This window comes from Alligator sinensis, unplaced genomic scaffold (assembly GCF_000455745.1).
Source record: "Alligator sinensis unplaced genomic scaffold, ASM45574v1 scaffold1227_1, whole genome shotgun sequence".
NCBI classification, from domain to species: domain Eukaryota; kingdom Metazoa; phylum Chordata; order Crocodylia; family Alligatoridae; genus Alligator; species Alligator sinensis.
The window spans coordinates 659,263-685,508 of NW_005842618.1; the positions used below are offsets into that span (position 1 = coordinate 659,263).

Here is a 26,246-nt window from a genome sequence, read left to right on the forward strand (position 1 = left end):
TCCCTTTTCCTATTCTTCCGCTCTCTTTAAAATGCCTTCTTGCTTCAATACCTGCAGGACGGGAAGCCTGTTACAATCCACCACCCTAAAATTTGATGTCACATTTGTTTTTTCTCAGTATAATTCTAATCCGTGACACTTTCCAAGCTCTTATCAGAGCTCAAGGTCAAATATAATTGAGCTGCAGATGTACATGCAAGCTTAATTAAATCTTTCACAATTGGCTTCATAGAAAATAAAGCTCCAGAAAATAGAATTAATATTTCTTTTTTTTTCCTGCACAAGCATTTCTTGATGAGATCCATGACACTTCTACCTCAAATTCCCAAATACTGCCATCTACATTTGGGGCAGAGGGGGAACTAGAAAGGGAGGAACAAGAGGAGGAAAAAAATGAGACGGAAAAGGGAATTGTTATACTTCAAATATTGAAACTCCATTTAAAGATTCCCCTGCACCCTGGTTTCAGCAAGCAGGGTGGGACAGTATAGAATGTGGAACATCTTCAGCTTTTTTCGCTCTGAGCAACGCGCCTTTTTCCCCTAAGAAAGCACTATACTACAACTATACTACAACTCAATCCTGTCTCATTACTGCACATTCAGAATACTTATTCCCAAAAACACCATAATACTGTCTCAGTAACTCCGTATATTAAAGCTCTAAGAGTCAAAATAATGTACAAGGGGAATCCAGTGAAAACCCTTATCAGTCAGTTATTTTAAGTTGAGTTTGATTCAAGAAGGGAAAATGCTTTTTGGACTTCTGATTTTTATTCTTTTAAGACTCAATAATATGAAAAACAACTTTGAAAAATGTACATACAGTAGGATTATACCCTAAATGCTAAACATGACCACTCTCACCCTAGGTTAAAGCAAGTCTCTATTCCAGACAGCTGCTGTGACCTCCGGGTCAAAATTTGCTATGCAGCCTACTTTTCACTCAGACAAAATTTTCAAGCCAAGGCTTCTTCCAGGTAGGACACCTGCTGAGCTGCATCTCACCAGCAGCAGTGAAATCCTGAGGATTTCCAGACTGAGCTGGAGGGAGGCTACTACTGTGGCCTCTGTTCCGGCTCTCCTCTATGTTGCTCTCCCTGTCCACACACAGCAAATGAAGCAGAGGCTGAGAAGCACATTCTGCAGCTTCTTGAAATGGCACTATCCCTATCCTGATAGTTAGTTAACAGTGCTAGGGTGAGTAAGAAGCAAGACACACCACCAGGACCAATCACCCTCCCATCCACTTCATCTGCCCCCTACCCCACTCGAGCACCTCAGCCCTGACTTCTCCATCTCTGCCCTGCTCCAGTCTTCTCATAAACTGCATACCTGGACTCTCCCCACAAGCACACATTACAGGCAGCAGGAGATACATAGTCAGACCTTGTTGCATGAAATGAGCTCTGTCAGAATTAGACCCCAAAAACATTTCTCTCAGAACGCAAGAGGATTTAAATCAGCCACTTTGTGATAAAGGAGAAACGGAGCCTACTGAATCTAACCAGTCTTACTATTCTATAACCCCAACTAACATGACAGAATCGCTCCTTTCTGCCAATTAAAATTTCTCCTTGTCTTGTTTCTAATCTATCCGGTCTTCTCTTGTGTTCAGCCAAGATAAACAAATGGGTTCCCAAAATGACATCCAAGACAAAGAATTACTTGTCTTGCACATTTTATGGATGTTTCATTTCCCTCCTGACACACAACAACCTCCCGTGCCAATAAGAAAGAACATTGCTGGCTGGCTTCTCTTATGCATAAAAGTTGACCTTGGCTAAATAACTACGTTTCCTGTTTTTGGAGGAGATGAGAGAAAGGGGCTTTGCTAACAAGTAACCCACATAGGAAGAAAAACCAGTAAGGATTCAGAGTACACAGCCAGTGGCCTGGTTTCCAGAGGTGCTGAGAACTACCAATTTACAAATGACAACAGCTGTAGTTGTATGGGCAAAATCCTTCAAGATGCAAAAATTGAGTCCGTAAACTAGTTGGTTGGAGAATTCAGGCACGAGCTTGCAAATGTCAATCCACTGAGGCTACATAGCACTCACTCTGCTCCAGTTAAATGGGGATTACTTTCCGTTCTTTCCTGTCCTTCACATTTTGTGTTGTAAAAGGCCACCCAGCCTGGCTCAAGCATCACAGGAACTGCTGACAACCAAGTAAGGACTACACTACATCGCTGCTTGGTATCTGAGAAGGAGTCCCATTCAGCTCCCAGACAACAGCAGCCAGTAACTCAGTGGCTAGTGGTGTAATCAAGACAGACCCAGGACAGTAAAGAGTAAATAATGTTCCAGAAAAATTTCCCAGTGATGTGTGTACAACTCCCTCATTTCTTTTCTAGTGCTCTGCAGGCTACAGAGATTTTGATTCATATTGCGTTGATGTCCGCTTGGATACTCCTAAGAGTTCCATTAAGAAGAAGGCTAGCCCACACTTACCTCTGAATTGCTTGATCAAGCTCTGATGGTTTTCAATAGCTTCCTGCAAGATCATTTCAGGTTGGTCCAATTTCCATCGCCATTCTGTACCCACAGGATTTGTATGGTGCCTGAAGGAAGAGATACTGGATTGATTTGTTGCAAATTGGTAACATATCAAAGAGACAAGGATTTCTTTGGATGATATATTTTATTGGAGACCAACTGCAGCGCTGGGATAGAGTTAGACAAGCTTTCAAATGCAAGACATTCTTCTTCAGGTCTGAGGAGAAAAGCAAGCACACATCCATAGTAAAAGGGAATCCATAGAGCTGTGAAATGTGAGGGGGAGAAAAATTCCCAGGGATAGCAGACAAACGGTTACTAGAGGAAAAGAAAGGGATTACTGGGAGATCGATGCCTATCCAAAATGGGGATGGTCTTTATCACCTTTGTGATATGTGAAAAGAATTCAGGCATCATGTAGATTATAATATGCTATAAAATCAGTATCAATGTTAAGTCCTTGGTTCCTAGTGTTCAGCCAGCTTATGATTTTTTGTTCCCAAGCTTGCCTTTTAAAACATATCAAAAGCAGTTTCTCTATCACTCGGGTAGCTGTAGCATCATTTAAAAGGCAAGATAACATAATGATACCCAGCCACACACCTGCAAAATCCTACCACTAGCATTAACCTACACTAAATATACCCCTGCACTGGCACTCAATTTTTCTTGTACCCAGACAGAGAACTGAGCCTTGAGGGTCACTTTGAAGCCTAACTTCATCATGTGGATTAACGGCAGGTGTTTGTTGATCAACCAGGATGACACTGCTGCCAGCCAGACCTCCCCAACAGAGAATGATCTAGCAGTCACAACAGCAGGATACATTCAAACAGGCAGGAACCAAGTCTTTTAGCTGGACAGTGAGATACAGGTGCTATCCTCACTGGCTAATGAAAGGATTGGTATTATAACACAACAGCTATACAGTCTTACCCTCCAAGTGATGTCCCAGAGTCAAATGGATATCAGCCAACTTAAAATATAGAAAGGAACTGGGTAGCTTACAATATGCCAGAGATGCATCTGTGATAGATCCAGTTAATTTGCAAAATGTATTCAGCTGGAGGTTTTGTGTTGCTTCTGTGATTTATTAGCTACAGAATTATTGAAACTGGACATTTAAAAGAAAAATGCCCTAAAATAAACTGCAGGAATAAAAACAACTGATCTCCTACATGCAAGACAACTGGAACAAGCCCACAGTGCTCAGCCTCCCTACCCAACTGAGGGCACTTTTACTAATCTCATTTCTCCTAGCTAGTTTAGTTCCCACAGACTCTTTTTCTACAGGCCATCCACTCTGGTGAGAATTTCTGCATTTCTCTGCACTTCTCCTTTAGTTTGGAAGAAGTTTTATAAATCCACCTAGAGTTAACGGAGCTAAATACCAGACATCTGAACTGCCAAACCAAAAACCTAGAATTACTCCATTTTTGCTTAATTTGCGTGTTGTCAACAGCAATGCAGAAAGGGGCTCCAGCCCACAGACCTGATTCTCTTCTTGCTTTCACCCGTGGGAATCAGAGGTAAATCCTAAGTCAATAAAGTTAAATTGGGAAAAAATACGAAGGGAAAAAAAAACAAAAAAAACCTCGGGCCCTAAAACTTCACCTTTCAAAAATAATAAACTATTTCTGTGCTTCTCATTCTCATCTTTCTTTCCCTTTTGGAAGCCCCAGTATGAGAATTTTTCCAGTAATTCTCTCCTTTTCCTCTACCCCCCTCCAAGCGTGCTCATATTTGGAACTGAAAATCTCAAGACGGCTGGTTCATTCTCAAACTGCTCCTGTATTTTCTTGTTTGAGAGCTAGCACTATCAATTTCAGCCCAGCTTTGAGAATAGTTTATTAAAGCATCAGAGAAGGAACAAAATATTCTACTAGAAACAAAATATTCTACAGGAGTCAGATAGGCAAAGAATACAGAATCAGGCCTACTAGCTAAAAACCTTGCATGGCTCAAGTAATTTGGTTCAGGTAATAAACCAGTCCAAACAACTTACTACCCTTGCAGGGTCAGAGTATTGAAATTACCTTTACTCCCATGCTTTACCTGTGGCAAGTTTTGAAGATGTTTTTGACGTTTTAAGGGTGCCTGCAAGAGTCTGCTCCCAAAGTTTTTAAGCATAGGTTAAAGAAACACTTTTCTAGGATGGCTTAGACAGACGATCCTACCTTGAGTAGGGGATTGGGATTGATGATTTGCTGAGGTCCCTGCCAGTCTCACTTCTCTATGATTCTTAGAAAAGGATATTTCAGAAGTGTTTTGACAAGTGTTTTCTGGCCAGCTGACCTGAGTCTTCAATACAGTTCTTCAGCTGCCCCAAAAGACTTGCCTGTGAAGCAAGACCATACCTTTACAAATGATCACTTGCCATCTTCAGGCTTCCAGTTACACACAGTAGTTAAAGTAGGGCAGGAAAGTGCAATCCAGAATTAAAGAGCAAGTCTGTGCCCAATGAACTCAACCAGAAAGCTCCCATTACTTTCAGTGGGCTGTAAAGGGCAGTGGGAGGGAAGAAGTGGGGAGAAGGGAGCCCTTTAACTTTGCATTTTGGAAGATTCAAGATTCTTAAGTGGCCCCTCAAACCGAATGTTCCTTCTCCAGATCATGAACATATTCACTTACTGACACTTTTCCTTCTTGCAACAAAGATGGGTCCTCAATGCGAAGCAGTTCTTTTTTTGGACTTTCTACAATTTGTTTTTTGATGCTGCCAACATGGAATTTTTTTGTGAAAGCTAACTATAAAAAAGGTATTTATACAAAACTCTTACATGTTTAAATTACAAAGCTTATGCCATGCATATTTAATAGGGTGACTTGGCAGAAAAATCAATAGGCTCTTGATGGACTCTGGACAACCCTTAATTGCAAGTGTCGTATTTTAACACATAAGGGTTTAATAAAACACACTGGGTCATGTCTAAAAGTGGCTTATTTGGCATCTGCAGTCCTCTTCAAATGTGGAAACCAAGCATATTTCATGACTTTGTAGATCGTGCTTCCCAATCACTAGCAGAGCCAATATTTCATTCTCACCTCTTCATTCACTAGCAGACCCTAAGGCCTCCCAGAATACCTGCCTAAGTAACTGCTCAAATCTTGACCAAGCGGGGAATTGTGGGCAACTTCCTTGCCCTTTCAGCAATAATGCATTATGCTAAAAATTACCTGCTGTTTTAGACAACTTTCAGATTCAAACCATGCCCACTAAAAGAGGCCGCTCTGCTATTCTGATTACAAGTCATGATTGCTTTAGTACAATGCTATGAGAAACTGATGAAAGACAGGACCTAAACTCCACTGGGAGTTCTCAGATGTCCCTTGGCAAATCAATATGGCCTACAAATGAATCTTATTTGTATTCTTGTCAGTCCTTTGATCTATCTGTATCATTTACCAATGCTATCAATGACCCTGGCAATTAATCATAACTTTCTCAGGAAGGGGTGCAACTGCATATACAACTCCCAGATCATTACAAGTTATTTTAATGAAGTAGCTGCTAGTTTACTACCTGGGGCAAATTCCATAAGCACCATGAACTCTGATAATGGAAAAAGGTCAGTGAAATTACTGCAAAACCTTTACAGACCAAGGAGCCTTTTTCCTGTTCTAAAAAAAGCAGTATCTCAATAATAAAGATGATAATGCAAGAGAACTGGAAATGCGAGTCTTTGCCTGTCTAGGAAATGCTTAGGTTGGGAGAAAAAGCCAGAGGAAAGAAAACATTAAATTTCCATGGACAGCCTGGAGAAGAACGTCACTGGGGACTGAGAGTCAAGATGTTTGGAAATAATTGTGGTTCTTCAACTGACTCTCAATACAACTTGCGGTTATCCTTCCTAACTGCCTAGTATTTCTCAAATCCTTTCCAAATAAATATTACTAATACAAAGGAATATTTTACTTTTCTGATAAGAGGAGCTCACCTAGGGGGAAAAAAGAAAAAAATTAGTGTTGTTAATTATAAAAACCTATTAAGGTTCCTCTAGGAAAGTGCACAGTGCTATCAGTGTTTCTACAGAGGCTTTCTCCTGTTAGATACCAGAAGTAATTATTACTTGCGAGTGGTGGCTTAAGTTGGATTAAAGTATTTTCATAAACGGGAAATTCAACAAAAACATTTTAGATTATTAGATTGAGTAAACTTGACAAATAGTTCTGCTGAAAAAAGCAGGAATCATTTCAAAAGTCTTGAAACATCTCAAGAAAATCACAATGAAACCTTTCGTTTCTGAAATGCTAAAAGTTGGCCATTTTTTCCAAAATAGAAAACTTTGACCTTGTTTCAAAATAGAATCCCTTTTGTTAAAAGTTTAAAGAAATATGGTCTCTTGCAGGATTAAGAAACCCCAAAATGGAAGATTTCATTTTGTTTCAAATAAAACAATTCAGGTTGGCCCACAATAAATGGACTGGTTTCTCATTTCATCCAAAAAAACCTCTCTAAAACCACATACCTATAGGTTTGTTTCTGTCAGACCTTAAGTTTCTCCTCCCTTCACATACAAATTTCAGCCCTTCGTTTCAAAAAGTCCATCATTTGTCCAGCTCTAGCTAGGCTAGCACAGTGCAACAGAATTGATAATGATCACCTTCTATCAGCACCAGTATTTTTAAGCCATAAAGATACCTTTCCATTGGGTAAATGTTGCTTGTGGTATTTTGCAGGCTGAAACGTGGAGGAAGGGAAAGAGATGGACGAAAGAGTGACATAGTTACTTAGAGGCTACTTTTTCTAGTGAAGTCCTTCGAAATGCATGAATAAACACTAATAAAAGAGAAGTGCAGAAGGAGCAAAACACTTCTGAAATGTGTACTCCCAAGTATGAGACCAAATCCCCAGAGCTGATGGGAGAAAAGGGTTGCGGGTACCTAGTGCCTCTCAGAGTTCTGCCTGGTGATCACATATGCAATATTGCTTTCCTAAGAAGATACAGATAACAACCAATGTCATCTCTTAGAGCCGTTCCTTAATTACCAGGAATGACAGGATGTAGAAACTTCTTCCAAATCAGTTCATAAGAATACTTCTAGCATTCTGCCAAAAAGGATGTGTGAAACTAGATGCCAGTTCACCAAGCACATACTATATTTAATGGAGAAAAGGGAGCATTTGGGGTTTATTATAGTCAGTATTGATGCCATAGCACTCTATTACAAAAATCAGATTGAACATAGAAGTCCAGCAACATAAAAGTATGAGACATTAAATAACTCTGTTTCAGGAGATGAAAAGTATGGGTTTCAATGCCAGTAAGCTGTTAGAACTGGAAAAAGAATGGGGACATGATTAATATCTAGCTCCTCCAAACTGTTTTTCTTCTATGGAGCCCCAAGTGATTTAAACACCAGAAATGCATCATATTCAGACTTTACAAACAGGGAAAACTGAAACAAAGAAGTGACGGACTTAAGGTCAACCAATAAACTCACTGGTGGTGACCAGACTAGCACCTAGATCTCCCAGGTCATACTCTAGTACAGGGATCAGCAACGTTTTTGGGCAGAGTGCCAAAAACACGCACAACCTTGACTTGTAAGATGTTGGCATGCCAGGGACAGATGGCAGGGGCCTCACGCGGAGCCCGATCCTTACTGTGGCAGTGCAGGCCCGGCCCCTTCCACAAGGTACAAGTGCCAAGCAAAATGCAGTCGTGTGCCACACTCTGGTGTGCATGCCAGGGGGTTGCCTACCCTGCTCTAGTACCTTCTACACTGGACCATACACATCATTGCTCAGTCACTCAGTGGCCCTGTGTGTCTTCAGTATCCTCATCACTACCTAACCCTACCCCCAGAAGAGCACTTTGGAAAGCCTCATGTAGAAGATCCTACTTAGTGCAATAATGCTTTGCATGCAACTCCTCCCTCATCCTATACTTCCTCAGTTTGTCAAGACAAGCTCTAACTAGATGCTTATACCATGCTTGGAGCACCTCAAATAGATCGCTACATCACTAACAGAAGCAGCAGAGTCCAAGGAGCCTAGAGGACTCCGAAGGGTGTCACGCATTCACCCAACCTGCTCCTCATTCAGACACCTCTTTGCTAGTGCATTGTTTCCCCATTTATTGCTGGCATCAGCCCCTATACAGGGATTTTGAAACTCATGTATCTCATTCACAGGAGCATTCCCCCTGGTGTCAGATAAGAGGAAGCATTGCAGCATTGGGCCCTGTCAACAGGTTGAAACTGGTGGAACAAATTCACCAGTTATGCAAGGTAAAATAAGTCACTGAGAAACAGTTTGGTCCCGTGGTTTTTCTAATACCAAAAGACAAGAGCAAACCAATCCAGATAACGTTATTTTCCAGCTCCCCTGTTTTTGTCAACAGAACTATATCCTAGGAGATAACAATGTTTGGCTTATTAAGCAGAGGTGGATATTGAGACAAGAAAGGGCTCCTCTTCCTTACTGGCCTCGGTTCTAAATACGTTCAGTGGCTATACTCCACTGCTGCCCACTCTGGCAATTTAATAATTGACATTTCCCTGAAAATCCTCTGCTTCTGGAGTCATTATTAAATGAGAATCTACTGTTTTGGCTTTGTTATACAAAGTTAAGTGTAAAGATGCGAAAGGGGGGTGGGGGGAAGGAGGGCAGGGGGCGGGGAAGGTTGTTGCCATCGTTCATGCTGTTTCGTTAAATCTCAGGACTCATAGGGGCATGAATTTTGAACGCTGGCTTTGGCAATACACACTGAGATTTTATACACTGCTGTTGCTGAGAAATGTGAGGTACCAAAAGCTCAGCTCACTGTATAGTGAAGGCACTGTGGCCTTCAAATATTGTTGTAAACAACATAAAGCTAAAAGAAGAAATATGAGCCAATTTCTTTATGGGCTATTTTACTCTGTCTGCTTGCCTCCTACTCAGATACAAAATAATAAAACATATTAAATGAAATCTTATTCAACTGCTCCATTTCTCCACAATAATTGATTAGGTTTTAGATGCTCAGCCAGAGGATGTAATCAAATCAGCTTTGTCTAGCGATCAGGCCATAATAGAGAGAGTATCGGAAAATTCAGTCCGCATTTCTAATTGACCAAGAGATGTGGTCACACACTTTTCTGTTTAGACAGCGAGTTGAAGAGATGCTGCAAATACAATGAGAGTGTGTGAAAGAAACAGTGGATGGTGACACTTTTTTTGTCAAATGAATCACTAGTTAGGTGTGTTCATGTATATTATAGCAATTGAGGCATTTCCTCCTCCCATTGCAAGATATTTGCCATCTTAAATGAGAACGCCCTTAAACACAAAGACTACCTCTTGCCTGTTCTGAAGAAGCTACTGTATTAGCAGATAGCAGCAATACACTAAAGAAAGTGTGGGATGAGTTATCTTACCAATCACTGGACAGGACAGGACAGGTAAAGAGACAGAAAAGGCCATTAGTGTTTTCCAGCAGTGGTAAAGAGTGGTATTATACCAACAAAAGGCATGAAGGGAAAGCATTTGGTGAAGGGAGTCCAGCCATACCTTTAAAATTAAGGCCTACCCTGCAGACAGAGTTTTTGCAAAGGACAGGATAGCAGTCCCACCTAGACACACTGCCTTCATCCCAATCAACCCCAGTTGTAAGTAGCCACCCCCCTCACTCCCATCACATCTGCTCTTGAGCCAAATTAAAGCCATCTCTTGCCCAGAGTGATGGAAAGGAAAAACAAAGGGCTCCTTGACCTGTTCTCCTCCTGTCCTGGCACAGCCAGAACATAGCTCCAAGACTGTTAGAGATGCTGGAGGAATCCATACATGCCTTTCAGTCAAAATCCTAATGGAAGAGATCAAGCAGTACAAAATTCATAGCCGCCTTATCTGTAACAGCATGCAGAGCTGACTGGCAGGGCCAGCTAGAAGGAAAATCTATATTTTAAAAAATAAATAAATACTAGCTTTGGAGCAAAATCATTGACTCTCGTATCTCCAACAGCACAGATGGGAACTAGCAATTATAAAAAGGTAATGTATTAATACTACTCCAGCAGGAGGGTCTGTTGATAATTCTACATTTAGAATCATCTGTCAATAAGTTCAATTAACTTAATGAGCTCGCCATGGCTGATTGTTTTAAACAGCATTACCCAGAAGTTGGGCTGAATGTGGTGTTTATAAATTGTGTTGGCTTGCCACAGGTATACAGAGAAGGCAGCTATTATGTAAGATTCCCCTGTCCCTGTCTCCACCCTAAGTATACATGTTGCTCTGACAACACACTACACTACAAGCCAGCTATTCCACACCCCGCCTGCAGACAACTCATTAGCTGCTTAGAGCAGAGTTTCCTAATAAAGACTAAAATAGGACTCTAGCTCTTTTCCTTACAAACTGGGGATTTTAAACAGGCTTGGAAGGTGGGAGGACTATTGTAGCAATGCTGCGTCACCTCTAGTGCAGTCAAGGAAAGAAGTGTGCGTCTGCCAAGTCCAAGCCAAAGGCAAGGAAACCCATGTGTGATAGAACAAGATTCCAGCAGTTCTCCAAGCATCAGAGATCCAGAGACAGCACGCAGCCCACATAAATGGTGCTTCAGGATTAGTTCTTACCTAAGCAAGTTATGTCTTCTATTCCTTACAAGAACACTGTATTTTCTGTGCTTTTTCTGAGAACTCCAAGACTGTAGTATTTGAAGGCTTCACAATATTTAACCAGTATCATTATTCCCATTTTACAGGTGTGGGACAGAGGCCCAGGGGACCAAGTACTTTGCCCTCAGTAACATAGGCAGTATAATGGAACCTGGGTCTCACTCCGAACCTTGAACTTGGGGCCTCAGCTTGCCACTCCTGGTCTGCCACCTCCTCAGCTGAGCACTGGGGTGGACACAGGTGAGCAGAACCCACTATCTGGGCCTAGTGATCTATCTACTCTTTGCAACTGGAGTGGCCAGCCAGGGCCAGCCCATCCTTTACCCCTGCTATAAAAATCCTTGACCTGGAAGAGGAAGTGTCCGAGCAACAGGGCTCAACCTTGTACCCAGGCTTCCTTGCCCTTGGGCTCGTGCCCCTACCAACTCTCCGATGGATTCTCTACCTACCTTGCTCGCAGACCTGGAGTTTGGCCTGACCCTTCGGCTCCCTAACCCAACTCTGGTTTGGTCTCTCAGATACCTAAGCCAGACGGTCTCCTGACCCCGTGCTCTGCCCTTTTTACTCATGGATCTCCTGGATGGACTCTGCAGACTCCCGTTAGATCTTGGTTGCTTCTTCAGACCTTGAACGACCACCAGACCTGGCCACCCATGACAAAGCATGAGCTCGGCTAGTGCTCTAAATTATCCTGTAAGCTGTAGCCAGATATCCTCAAACAAACTGATGAGAAGGACCCCCACAAGTTCTTGGAATTTACTACAGATCCCAGAGGAGACCAAGAACATTCATCCATAATGAACAGTCTAAATGAAACCAATTTCATCCCCACACAATAAATATAAGAGAATGTTTCTCTGCATCCTTTAGAAAAAGTGATTAGCTTGTGCTGCCTTCATCACTATTAGTTAAATCAATTTCTCAGTATTAGTTATCATTAGAGCTCCTCTATCTCCAGGATTTTTAGAGTAACAAATGATAGCCACAGATTTGTGTGTCGGTCATACAGTGGGAGTCATACTGGGCAATTTATCCCAATGACTGTATCTTCCAATTGACACATGCTTAGCATCTCGGATACAGTCTCATAATCAAAAGACAGGTTCCTGCCAATAGGATATACTAAAGCCAGGCTATTATACAGGGAAAAAAAACACTTATTACATCTTCTGCAGTAAGCATAAGGTGCCAAAGAGCTCCACTCTGGTTTTTTCACTGCTTTCTATTTGGCATTTATGATATGCCCCCTGTTAAGACTGGATGCAGTTATGCACTAGGCAATTTTCCTCTTATTGGTGCTGTTACTGCTACAGAATTAACTCCACTGTTACAAACTGAAGTCCAGAAATGAGAATAAGCAACATGTTTTGTTTCCAGCTACTGGACTATTATTTATACACTGTGGAAAAGACTGGATAAAAACACTTGCTAGATATGCTGTTCGGTGACTCTTTTCAAGCCATGAAGTGATAAAAACCTATCGGACTGCAGCACTAATTCACTTTTTAATTTAAAGCTCCCTAAGATGGATTTAAACATGGCCAGTATATAATGATTATACCAAGCACTTACATAATGGGGATGTATACTTTTTGGAGTACATCAATAGCATAGCATTATATTGCTGCTGTTGTTAAGTATTTGCATTATTCAAAGTTGTAGACTATCAAAATCAGTAAGCAACTGACACACATCAGTATGCAACTTTTCTCACTAGCTGATCCTAATCATTCAGACCTCTGAACTGAAAATGAGCGGCAACTAAGTGTTCTTGGATAGAAAGGACAGCCAAGTCAAGTATAGCTGGAATGACACTGAATTAGTTCATCAGCTGCAGAAAGAATGACTGAGACATTTTCAGCTCCTCCCATTCATCATATTTTCATATCACTGTTTTTATTTATGGTCAGGCCTCTCCTACACTCCCCAGTCTGGCAAGAAACTTCACTGAAGTCAAGTCACTTGCCTGAAGGAGGACTGCTGATTCAGGTCTGATCTTACAGCTCAGATTCTGACAAAGCTCATTCCCCCTTAGGGCACTTTTAACAAGGTAATTCATCTTCTAAGAGGGGTCACTTTGGTGATAGAAATGTAATTTTGGTTTTTTTAACTGTAGTCTTAATAAGCCACCAGTTAACCTGTTTCACTTTTCACCTACAATGTATGCTATTGAGTTATTGGAGACAATACTTAGAAAAAAGGAAGACAGAGACAGAGAGAGAGAGTGCATGGCAGTTTCATAGAATATAAAACATTTAAAGATACCAAGTTCTTGCACAACATGGAAGCTGATTCTTATTTTCTAACTGAAGCAAGTCCCAAAATGGATGACTAGAAAAATTGCCTTTTTATGCATTGAATATTACACTGCAAGAGGGACGAGCCCTAAACGTAAAGGTAAAAGGAGTGTTGCACATTCAATTTCTTGAAAAAGGTTGCATACTCAATTTCTTGGTCGGCTCTTGTGTGTCAGCTTTACAGAGGAGAAAGACTCAAGAACCTTAAAGACACTTTTGAAATTCTTTTCCTACAACCCCTATATATCAAAATAATGAGAACATATATTAGATAATTAGCCTCCAAACTCTGCACTTTGTAAAAGGATTTTTTTTTTTTAAGAAAATAATATCATCATAACGGATTAAAAACTGGAAGAGAACACTAATATATTAAGCAACACGTTAATACCTTATAACCGAGAATGACAATTTAGCAGGCCCAGACTAGGATATATCTTACTGAAATGATTGTTCAAAGTTTCCCTGTTGAGATGCTAATTGGAAGAACATTGAGGCAAGCTAGGTTTCCACAGGCCAACACATAGCCATGCTGGACCACAGCCATGTGTTGCCAGGCCTGACAACATACTCCACGTTATAAAGAGTTCACAACAAATCAGAACTGGTCATCTGAAACACTGCTGTTTTGCTTCTTTAAAAATAGGTCTGCAAAATTCCTGGTAGTGGTGGATTTCCTCATGCAGACAATCCAGGGAGAGAGATTGTAAATGCACAAGTAACATGCTACATAATGGAGTGATGCTCCCCAAAGGCAAAGAGCAGCGGTACCTTACCTCCAGCAAAATACGCATTTGTTCGCACAAGCCAGGCTCGGGGTGGCCTCCATGCATCGGTGACTCTCAATGCCATAAAAAGTATGTTTGTAGCAGCCTCCTCTGCCTCGGAGCATCGACTAGAAGCAGCAAAGAAAACAGAACACCACAGAAATTTAACACACAGTCTACAGCCAAATGATGCAAAAAGTCAAGCTGCCTTGGAAAAAAAACCAAGCAGCTTTGACAGCTCCAGCCTTATTTAAGAAAGGAAACCGTGGAACAAATTTAATCTCAGTGTAATGGATATAATAGAGCCAATAACCAGAGTATCAACAAAGCTGCTTAGGTACTCTAAGAAAAGAAAACTTCATTTAAAGTAGAATCAATGCCTTGCAATAGAGATTAAAGTTCCCTCTACAGCAGTACCCACAACAAAGCATTCCTTCAAGCTCTGCATCATTTGATTTTAAATGATGTCATATCCATATCTACTATCCATATCCAATGCCAACCAGTCATTTGCCAGGTGCCAGACGATTGGAAGGTAGCTAATGTGGTCCCCATCTTCAAGAAAGCGAAAAGGGAGGACCCGGGCAACTATAGGCCCGTCAGTCTTACCTCAATCCTGGGGAAACTCTTTGAGAAGATCATCAAGGAGCACATTTGTGATGGGCCGGCATCAGAAATGATGCTCAGGGGCAATCAGCATGGATTTATTAGGGGGAGATCATGTCAGACCAACCTGATTGCCTTTTATGATCAGGTCACAAAGGCCATGGACGCAGGTGTCGCGGTGGATGTAGTCTTTCTGGACTTCAGCAAGGCCTTTGACACCATCTCTCACCCCATCCTAATTAATAAACTAGGCGACTGTGGCATAGATGCCTACACAGTCAGATGGATTGCAGATTGGCTGAAGGGTCGCACTCAGAGGGTGGTGGTGGATGGATCATACTCGACTTGGGGGGAGGTGGGTAGTGGAGTCCCCCAGGGCTCGGTCCTGGGCCCTGCGCTGTTCAATTTCTTCATCAGCGATCTTGATGCTGGGGTGGAAAGCAACCTGTTTAAATTCGCTGATGACACCAAAATTTGGGGGGAGGTGAGCACGCTAGCAGGGAGAGAGAGATTGCAGAAGGATCTGGATAGGTTACAGGGGTGGGCAAACAGGAACAGGATGTGTTTCAATACGGACAAGTGCAGGGTGCTGCACTTGGGTAGTAGGAACCAGCAGCACACTTATACGATGGGGAACTCCCTACTTGAGAGCACGGAGGCGGAAAGGGATCTTGGTGTCATTATTGACTCCAAGATGAACATGGGCCGACAATGCGAGGTCATGGTTGGCAGGGCTAACCGGACCTTGTCGTGCATCCACAGGTGCATCTCGAGTAGAGCCAGGGAGGTGATCCTCCCCCTCTATGCGACGCTGGTCAGGCCGCAGCTGGAGTATTGTGTCCAGTTCTGTGCGCCCCATTTCAGGAGGGATGTGGACAACATGGAGAGGGTCCAGAGGAGGGCCACCCGCATGATCCGGGGACAACAGGGCAGACCCTACAGTGAGAGACTGCGGGACCTGAACCTATTCAGCCTCCACAAGAGAAGGCTGAGGGGGGACCTGGTGACCGTCTATAAACTCACTAGGGGGAACCAGAAGGGTTTGGGGGAGACGCTGTTTCCCCTAGCCCCCGCTGGCATAACAAGGAGTAATGGGCACAAGTTGATGGAGAGGAGGTACAGATTGGACATCCGAAAAAACTACTTCACAGTTAGGGCGGCTAGGAGCTGGAACCAACTTCCAAGGGAGGTGGTGCTGGCCCCTACCCTGGGGGTCTTTAAGAAGAGGCTGGATGCCTACCTGGCTGGACTCATTTGAGTCCCGTTTTTGTTTTTAGGGTTTTTTGTTGTTCTCCCGCCCTGGCGGGGGGTCGGGCTAGAAGATCTATTAGGTCCCTTCCAACCCTAAAACTATGAAACTATGAAACAATTTGGAGCACTGTCTATTCTGTTCACTGAATATGACACGGTCTGGTGGAACATGGAGCGCCTATACACGAGCGTGGAGGCTGCTCCAACTCACTGGAATTCCAGCACATCAGAGCAGACTCGATTAATTGGGTCTGCTGGAACCTGGCAATTACCATGCTCCAGGAGCCTCCTGCACCCCGTGTATCAGCGCTTAAAAATAGTAGGAGGCACTTTAATTAGAGCAGCACTCGAAGCCACTCCAGTTAATGGGGCCTGCGCTGTTCAATTTCTTCATCAGCGATCTTGATGCTGGGGTGGAAAGCAACCTGTTTAAATTCGCTGATGACACCAAAATTTGGGGGGAGGTGAGCACGCTAGCAGGGAGAGAGAGATTGCAGAAGGATCTGGATAGGTTACAGGGGTGGGCAAACAGGAACAGGATGTGTTTCAATACGGACAAGTGCAGGGTGCTGCACTTGGGTAGTAGGAACCAGCAGCACACTTATACGATGGGGAACTCCCTACTTGAGAGCACGGAGGCGGAAAGGGATCTTGGTGTCATTATTGACTCCAAGATGAACATGGGCCGACAATGCGAGGTCATGGTTGGCAGGGCTAACCGGACCTTGTCGTGCATCCACAGGTGCATCTCGAGTAGAGCCAGGGAGGTGATCCTCCCCCTCTATGCGACGCTGGTCAGGCCGCAGCTGGAGTATTGTGTCCAGTTCTGTGCGCCCCATTTCAGGAGGGATGTGGACAACATGGAGAGGGTCCAGAGGAGGGCCACCCGCATGATCCGGGGACAACAGGGCAGACCCTACAGTGAGAGACTGCGGGACTTGAACCTATTCAGCCTCCACAAGAGAAGGCTGAGGGGGGACCTGGTGACCATCTATAAACTCACTAGGGGGAACCAGAAGGGTTTGGGGGAGACGCTGTTTCCCCTAGCCCCCGCTGGCATAACAAGGAGTAATGGGCACAAGTTGATGGAGAGGAGGTACAGATTGGACATCCGAAAAAACTACTTCACAGTTAGGGCGGCTAGGAGCTGGAACCAACTTCCAAGGGAGGTGGTGCTGGCCCCTACCCTGGGGATCTTTAAGAAGAGGCTGGATACCTACCTGGCTGGACTCATTTGAGTCCCGTTTTTTGTTTAGGATTCTTTTGTTGTTCTCCCGCCCTGGCGGGGGGTCGGGCTGGAAGATCTATTAGGTCCCTTCCGACCCTAAAACTATGAAACTATTTGCTCCCCTAGCAGCTGTGCACTTTTCAACTAATAATCACTACAATGTTCTAATCCATCTAGGCGGAAATTCTACAAGGCAGGCTAACTTGGGGGCCATAGCTCACACCAAGCAAAGAGACAGTCTTTTTGAGGAAATTCATGGCAAACATTCATACATCAGCATACACTATAGCACAGGGGTGGGCAAAATGCAGCTCATGGGCCAGATGCAGCCTGCCAGGCGATTCTATCAGGCCTGCGGGGCCCCTAAAAAAATTAGAAAATTAATATTTATCTGCCCCTGACTGCCTGTCATGCGGCCCTCGATGGCTTGCCAAAACTCAGTAAGCAGCCCTCCGCCCAAAATAATTGCCCACCCCTGCTATAGCACCTTATACAAACACTATGATTCAGTGCTCAAACATTTGACTCTCCATTGCTAGAAGGAAACAATTGCATCCTTTAATTTAAACATTCATTTTTCACACGCACAAGCATACACCAGTGTCTTTTACTTAAGCTTTTAGCCATACTGCATATTCTCTATCAACACTGAAAACGAACTGGATTAAACTTCTTAGCATTAAAAGGATCATTACTGTAAAAACATAGTACAAAGAGCAACAAAAATACATTTCGAGGCTGCATAATAAACTCCCGCTGATTTTTAGTTTCCTAAAAGTCTAGTACTTTTTCCAACTCTAATTCAAATAAATAGGCTGATCCTGTAAACTCTCATTCACACCAGTAGTTGGCTTCACCAATAAAACCACAATATTACTTTGACAATGGGATTGCTGCACTCATCCTTTAGGCATTTACAATCTATTTAGAATGCAAGTTGCTTTCTTAAATTAAGACTGCCTTTCATTCAATTAAGAAATACTAATAAACAGGGGACAATCTCTACCACTATAAAATGAGGTACAGAAATATAACAAAATAACCTGTAATCAACCTGAGCTAAAAGCCCCACAGATTCAAAATTAAGTCTCATCCCATAAGAAAGGCAATACAGGTAACAAAAATGTAAGCATGTAGTTAAATTAAAAATAAAAAGGTTTATCCCATTCCCCAAAGAAGATGCCAAATGTCATATGGAAAGATTTTAGAAGATGTGTATCTTTTGAGACCATATAATGCATATAGATCATATAAAAACCGACAATCAAAGATCTAATGACAAACACAGAAATATGAATTTTGAACACGCTAATTATTTTCTATGGCACTTCTAAGAATAAATACTTTTAACTGAGATATTCTGGTCCAGTTTAAATGAAAAGTAGGCCTGATTCTGCCTTCTGCTGGTTTAAGCCAGGACCAGTTCTACTGAAATCAGCTGAGGAACATTGGGAAATTGGTGACAGAGGTCAAGCAGACTGATTTTCCAGAACTCATTTCAGCTGTAGTTTATTCCACTGCCATACACCCAACGCTCCAGCCTATCTAAAAATGGCATGCCCCCACCTAAACACAGTGTATTTCTATTTACTTTTGTTAAATGGCTTTTATAGCGCTGCTTGAAGTGGTGGCACTCTCTAACAAACCCGTTCATTCTCCTCCTCTCACTTGCAGCCTTAACAAAGTCTCACAACGTTTTTCTTTTAAGCATCTCATCACCTGCTCTTATGTTAACAAGAAATCAAACAATAGAAGGAACAAACATTTAAAGAAAAATGTAAACAGCAAAAAGTTAGCAGGATCAATAAGCCTTGCAAAATATTCATGATAGTACAGCAGGTGCTCTTTAAGCTATTCATAGGTGCAGATGTTTTGATGCGACACCTCACTGATATCTGGCATTTCAATTAAAAAAAAAAAGGATTCATCATTCAATAAGTTCTTTTGAAAACAAACACAGCTAATAATGCAGCAAGGAGGGAGAGAGACCAGTGAACATATAACAATGATGTGACAGCACTTTCAATAAGTTCTTATTCCCAAGGCCTTTAATTTTAATAATATTGCACACATCAGTAAATTGCACGCATGCTACGCCCAAAATTTGTAACATTACCGATTCACCAAGTGGGAAAAGCAGATCCTTTACAATGTTCCACAATACACAGAATTGTATGACTTGGAAAGGGAAGCCATCATTTATATCAAATTAAGTAAAAGACTAGCAACAGCATAGTTGCTTTTAAATAAAGTTCATCTCACTGTTTGACAAATCCTTAGACACAGGAAGGAATATAACCTGAGCAAACCAGAAATATTAATTACAGAGAGATTTCAGCAGCCTGCTACACCTATACTAATTTTAATGCTGCCATGCAACTGGTTTGCTTCTGGAGGCCATGTCTAGGCAGTGTCTTCTCTACAGTATTTTCAAACTTGTTCTTTCCATAACATGCATTCCTGTAGACAGGGGTACAACAATGGTAACAGCAAACAGCCCAAAATGACACAGAGTAGCTCTGACATCTGTGCCTTAATCATATATATTTCTACCCTAAGTGACAGGGATTTAACCTACCAATGCAAAATGGCAGCCCAGACGCCAATATTACAAGTAATAGGTTTTTAAAGATTATTTCAGATACAGGATTGTCACACCCTCTTTAGGTCTCTAGTAATTTCCTTTTGGTAAGAGAGAGAGAGAAAGAGAGAAGTACCTTTGTCCACCGACAAAGCTTCACACCAGAATGGCTTCCAATCAGTCTGTAGCCTGAATAGGAAGAGGGAAAACAATTAATACAGTTGATTTTAAATGTCAATAATTGGCACAAAAAGAGAATCTATTCCTTAGGCATTAACCTCTTACTGCTGCTACTCTTCTTATTTTTCCCCTCCCCTACCCCTCTGTGTATCGGTTGCATAAACAGATCAGCACCAATAAAAGGGAAATTTATATTATTGGCTATTGGCTTTTTTTGGCCATTTAGCTGATAATGTTCTCTGATAAATATAATTAATTATGCCTTCTGGCTGGGTCCCCTGGACACCTAGGTTTCCTCTCGCCTGCAGGGCCGAGCCCCTGAATGGCTGGGTTCCCTCAGGAAACAGCGGGTTTCCCCTTGCAGATGGGCAGCATTCTAGCCTACAAGGGGTCCTGCGTGCTCGTGTGTGCCTACACGCATGTGCATGGCCAGGAAAACAATTGGATAGCATGGGGAGCAGCTTCTTGCAGGTAAATCTGTGGAGGGGAAGGGGCATGGGGGATGGAAGGGGTGTAGGGGGGAGGGCAGATCAAGGCCCCCCATGGTGAGGGAGGGAGTGGAGCTGGGGCAGGGGCTGGAGGTGCTGCCCAGCCCCCAGATTTGTGTGCGCGTGGGTGCAGGCTGCTCGCTGTGGGCTCAGGGCTCCCCACTTTGCTGCCTTTCCCTCGGGAGCCCCACACCAGCTGAGTATCTCCCTGCCCACCCAGCAGCCATGGGGTCAGCAAACTGTGCCTCCTGGTGCCAAGTGGGCAGGGGATGTGTGGATAGCCTGGAGCCACCAGGTCAAAGGCCACAGAGCTGAGAGCCCCAAGCCCACGGTAAATGAGCTTTAGTTTAAGTGCTACAGCCACCATTTTTAAGCACAGGGATGCTTTTAAGCAGAGCAGAGCTAAGTGGGGCAAGGATGGATGTAGGCTGCCTGCTGTTGGCTTGGGGCTCTCTGAAGTTTTTTAAAGACCTTTAAAAATGCATTTTAAAGTACTGACACAAATAAACCTTTTTTTTTTTTTTGGCACGCTCCAGCAACCTCCAGCGTCACATGTAACCAAATCGGTTATCAAATCAGTACCGACTGATATGGCTGGTTAATAATCGGCTATTGGTATCAGCCACGAAAATCTTTAATCAGTTGCACCCCTGCCCCTCTGGAAGTACCAGTAGATGTGACAAGAAACACTGTGAAAGGGATAAAACGGAGGGAAAAAAGTCTGCTCGCATCACTGTGCCCCTGCTTTTTCTTACTTCCTGCAAATCCAAGATGGCAGAAGGAAAACCACATAGCTCTAGCTCATTCAAAACACCAACATCTATCCACGAAATGGAGCTGAGTCCACACCCTGAATTCAGACAGGCCAGTAAACAAGCAAGAGAGTCGCTGGCATATTTATGGCGGGGACTACAGGCCTCAAGACAACATTGTCTGAATGACAGAGGAAGTATCTTCATCTTTCTTCATTTTGGGCAACAGACCCAAGAGAACCAAACCCAGGTCTCCTCAGCCCATTCCTGCAGCCATGAGGATGGGGAAGGACGGTGGAAAAGGGATTCTAAGTTCGGGTTCCAAATTGGCCTCAAGACTTCATGGGTCAGATCTCAGCTACTGTCACTGGCATCGGTGGACCCATGCTGATTTACACCCGGTCAGAATCCAATTTGACATTCTGTGTACAATGTACATTTGAGACAGCTTCCCAATATCACAGCAGTACTGATATACTTTCTATTAAATTTATTGGGCTGAAAGAATTAGATGATCATAGAATCATAGTAAATTAGGGTTGGAAAGGATCTCAGGAGGTCATGTAGTCCAACACCCTAGTCAAAAGCAGGACCAACCCCAACTAGATCATCCCAGGCAAGGCTTTATCTAGCCAGGTCTTAAAACTTTCCAAGGATGGAGACTCCACAGCTTCTTGGGGTAAACTTTTCCAGTGTTTTACTACCCTCCTAATGAGAAACTTCTTTCTAATATCTAACAGAACTTCTCTTGCTGCAACTTGAGACCATTGCTCCTTGTTCTGTCATCTGCCGCCACTGAGAACAGTCCAGTCCCATCCTCTTTGGAATCCCCTTCAGGTACTTAAAGGCTGCTATTAAATCCCCTCTCAGTCTTCTCTTCTCCAGACTAAATAAGCCCAATTCCTCCATCCTCTCTTCATTAGTCATGTGCCCCAGCACCCTAACCATTTTCAATGCCCTCCACTGGACTCTCTCCAATTTGTCCACATCATTTCTGTAATGGGGGCCCAGAACTAAACACAGTACTCCAGATGTGGCCCACCAGTACTGAATACAGACAAATTATCACTTCCCTTGATCTGCTGGCAACACTCCTATCAATTCAGCCCAGTATGCCATTAGCCTTCTTGACAACAAGGGCACAGTGTTGGCTCATATCCATCTTATTGTCCACTCTAACCCCCAGGTCCTTTTCTGCAGACCTGCTGCTTAGCCAGTCAGCCCCCAGCCTGTACCAGTGCATGGGATTGTTCGGTCCTAAGTGCAGGACTTTGCACATGTCCTTAATGAACGTCATGAGATTTCTTTTGGTCCAGTCCTCCAATTTGTCTGTCTCTCTGGGTGTGTCTGCACATGCATTAGATCCAGGAGTGGTTTACACAAGTAAACGCTCCCAGGTAGGCGTCCACATGTGCAGGAAAGCAGGAGTAGATTTGCTGCTAATGGCAGCAAACAGCTCCCACTTCTTGAGGCCCTATAACGGGCCACTGCCACCACCAGGGGAGCTCTAGGTTCCCCCTGGTTGCCAGCCCTGGGGTTGGCAGGGAGTCATTGCTCCTGGCGGGGGCTGGGATACTACATCCTGCCCTTGGAGGTGTCCCTGAGCTGGCAGCAGGCAGCAATGTCCCCCTGCCCTGGCAACAGGGAGCTCCTGTCCCCAGCTTCCCAATCAGGGGTAGGGGAAAGAGCTACAGGGGAGTTAGCTCACTGTTAGCTAGGCTATCAGTGGATCAAGGCAGGGGATGGGGACTGGGACCTGCCCATCTCCCCCTCACCTTCCCCACAGCTCTTTCTAAGCCCCGCACCTCAATCAACCAATCGGGGCATGGGACTGGGACCTACCCCTGACCAGGACAGTCCCCAGTCCACAGAGTGGGGGCTGGAGAGCCTGTTCCCTGCTCAGTTTTGGGTAGCGAGCTGGGTAGTGAACAGCCTGGGGAGCCTGTAATAAGGATCTTCCAGCACTGGCCTCACTGTCACACAGCTGACACTAAGAGATAAGGGTCTCCCAGCCCCTGCTCCTTGATTGGGATGGCAAAGTGGGGGCTGGGAGACCATATCAAAAGCCTTGATAAAGTCAAGATATACCACATTCACTGGTCTCCCCACATCCACAGAACCAGTCATATCATAGAAGGCAATCAGGTTGGTCAGGCATGACTTGCCCTTGGTGAATCCATGCTGACTGTTCCTAATCACCTTCTCCTTCTCCAAGTGCTTATAAATGGATTCCTTTAGGACCTGCTCCCAAACTTTTCCAGCAAATAAGGTGAGGCTGACTGGTCTATAATTCCCTGGATCCTCCTTTTTCCCTCTCTTAAAGATGGGCACTACATTTGCCCTTTTCCAGTCATCCAGGAACCTTCTTGATTGCCATAAGTTTTCAAAAATCATGGCCAGTGGCTCTGCAATCACATCAGCCAACTCTCTCAGCACCCTCAGGTGAATCCCATCCGACCCCATGGATTTGTATACGTCCAGCTTTTCTAAATAGCCCCTAACTTGTTCTTTTGCTGAAGTTGGCTGCTCACCTCCTTCCCAAGCTGTGCTGCCAAGTGCAGTGGTCATGCTCATTACGCACTGAATACTAGTATTACCCTAAATTTCCCTCTTTGAATTGTGCTTAAATACCCAGATGCCTGCACAATAAAAATCGCCTCCAAAATCAGAAGATGCATGAAAAGGATCTGAAAAACCCACTGGGTACCATTCACACCATGAGCCAGGATGTTTACTAAGTAAGGCAGATTGGGCATACCTAAACCTGAATGGTCACCTCACCTAGTGAGTTTTTCATTGCTAGTTCCAGCAGATGTTTCTATTTCTGCTCTTCATTCAAATGAAAATCTATGAACCAAGTCCTCCTTGCCAAACGGCATGAGCTCAACCTAAAAACCTGCCAGTCGGCACAAAGAACCAACCCCTGCCAACCCTGGGGAAGAGAAGAATTTTTGTTTTTACATTCCAGCCTTTACTTACGAAGTTGTTGGACACTCTGCATTACAACTAGATGGTGGGGGTAAATGGATCTCTGCCCCATTTAGCCACCTCTGTAACCCCAATGAGATCAAGCCAGTGTGACAGTTAGTATTAAATGAGGGTGGCATTTTAATTGGATGGATCTGCAAGCTAAAGCTGCATGAGTAGAAAAGAAGGCCATACAACATGCATAACACTCATTAAGGGCTACTCCTGTCAGTAACTGAGCAGCTATCCCTCCTATTCAACTCAATGGGACCACTCCCATTGAGTTGAATGGGACAACAGCCCCACAAAGGAGCCCACAACTCTCTCACAAAGCCCCACAAAGGAGCCCACAACTCTCTCACAAAGCCCCACAACTCTCAGCCCTACAAAGGAGCAGCCTTACAATGCTGTATTCAAAGTTAAGCAAAAGTTAATGAGAGAGAATCAACTACTGATGGTCAAGAGATCTATGGGCCAGGCTGATTAAATTTAATGAAGCTATACCATCTTGCACAGCTGAGGGTAACACCTGTATCTTACATGGGGAAGAAACAAAACAAATCAAAACAAAAATTAAAGGTGTGTTGGTCCTGTTTAAACATCAACAAAAAATTTTAAATTTGGAAGAGATTTTCTCCAAAAGTGCACAATGCCAGGAAGCCAGCCTGATCCAGGGAGTCCAAGACCTGGGTTCTACTCCTCATTCTTACATTAACCCACTGCTTGACTTTGGACAAATCACTTTGCTTGTCTGTACCTCTGCTTTCCCTCCACCCTCGAGGTCTCTGGAGCAGAAGCAGTCTCTTGTGTCCAGGATCTGATTTCAACTGAGAGCTCCCCAAATGTTGTGTGGTTTTTTTTTTTAATTCGTATTAAACAACTTGTGTCAATACAATGCCACGTGCTCTTCCTTCAGCCAAAAGTTCTGAGACGGATCTATCAATGTGACTCCTGTGCTCTATGTTTCTATTAGAAGCTGTTACTTATTCAGGAGTTGCTTGTAGTTCATCAGCAGTATTCATGCGAGACTTCTCTTCTCCCAGACTATAACCCTGAACGTCAGTATGTCTTAACATTATTGCCTTTTAAGATAGAAATTATATTAAAAATAAATTGAAGGCAAAATCCACCTGCCTGAATCCCCTATTGAGCAGTGCAAGGTAATGAAACAATGAGAAATTGTGACAGGTGATGAAACTCTGAGGTCTAACCTCCACAAAGCTTATTTCTCCAGGAAAGGACTACACAGGACAATTTCTACCTTGTGTGAGCATCCACAATCCTCCCAAGAAGACTAAGAGAATCCCACACCTTCATCAACTCTTATAACTTGGCTCAATACCAAAAGGGGCTGGAGGTCCTAAGCCAATTTTAGCAATGAAAAGGGTCTGACTCATCCAGATAGCCTCTGCCAGGAATCAGAGCTTTGGGGATTGGAAGAAATATCATACAGATCTGCAGAGCAGCTTATAAGCAATTTAAGCAGCTGGCAAGCCAAGCTCTTTACCAGTTGGGTAGATTGTATGGAAAGTTTGGCAGGAGTTACCCATACAGCCATCCTAGTGAATTCAGGACCTGCTAAGTATTTGCAGAGTCCTAAGCCAAGTAAAACTTCTCTCTGCACAGACTGACTATATTTAAATAGTCTATGTATGGCTATTTTAATTAAGAAAACACACACTGAAATTTCAATAAAGCCCATTATCCATCAACACGGGCAGCAAACCAGCTTAAGTTACTCAGAGGAAGGGAATACAAAAAATTGTGCGAGAAATACTGAGTACAATTTGTAACGACACCAAATTGTATATGTTTAAAAAGACACCATCGGTAACTCAAGCCAGCTCACCTCTTGCATCAGTCCTGCCACATCACTTTCACTACTACCCTTCCTTGGCTCTATGGCAAGTCTTTCTTAGCCTAAAGCACTCAAAAAATTGGTTTACAATGGGAGTCTCAGATCCAACTCCTGGGGTCTTTTTATCTGAGTTTATGCTGACAATATTCCCAAGGACATGCCTAATGTAG

General features: G+C 43.4%; 1 protein-coding gene across 1 annotated transcript in view; it reads right to left on the reverse strand.

Moving 5' to 3' along the window:
* TYW1 (tRNA-yW synthesizing protein 1 homolog) overlaps positions 1–26,246 on the reverse strand; it is a 144,203-nt gene that overhangs the window by 77,610 nt on the left and 40,347 nt on the right. Inside the window, exons 9-11 of the mRNA XM_025215033.1 lie at positions 19,968–20,020; positions 14,175–14,293; positions 2,453–2,562 (exon numbers count right to left, since the gene is read on the reverse strand). Coding sequence (XP_025070818.1) covers positions 2,453–2,562; positions 14,175–14,293; positions 19,968–20,020 — 282 coding nt within the window. The remainder of the gene's footprint in view (positions 1–2,452; positions 2,563–14,174; positions 14,294–19,967; positions 20,021–26,246) is intronic.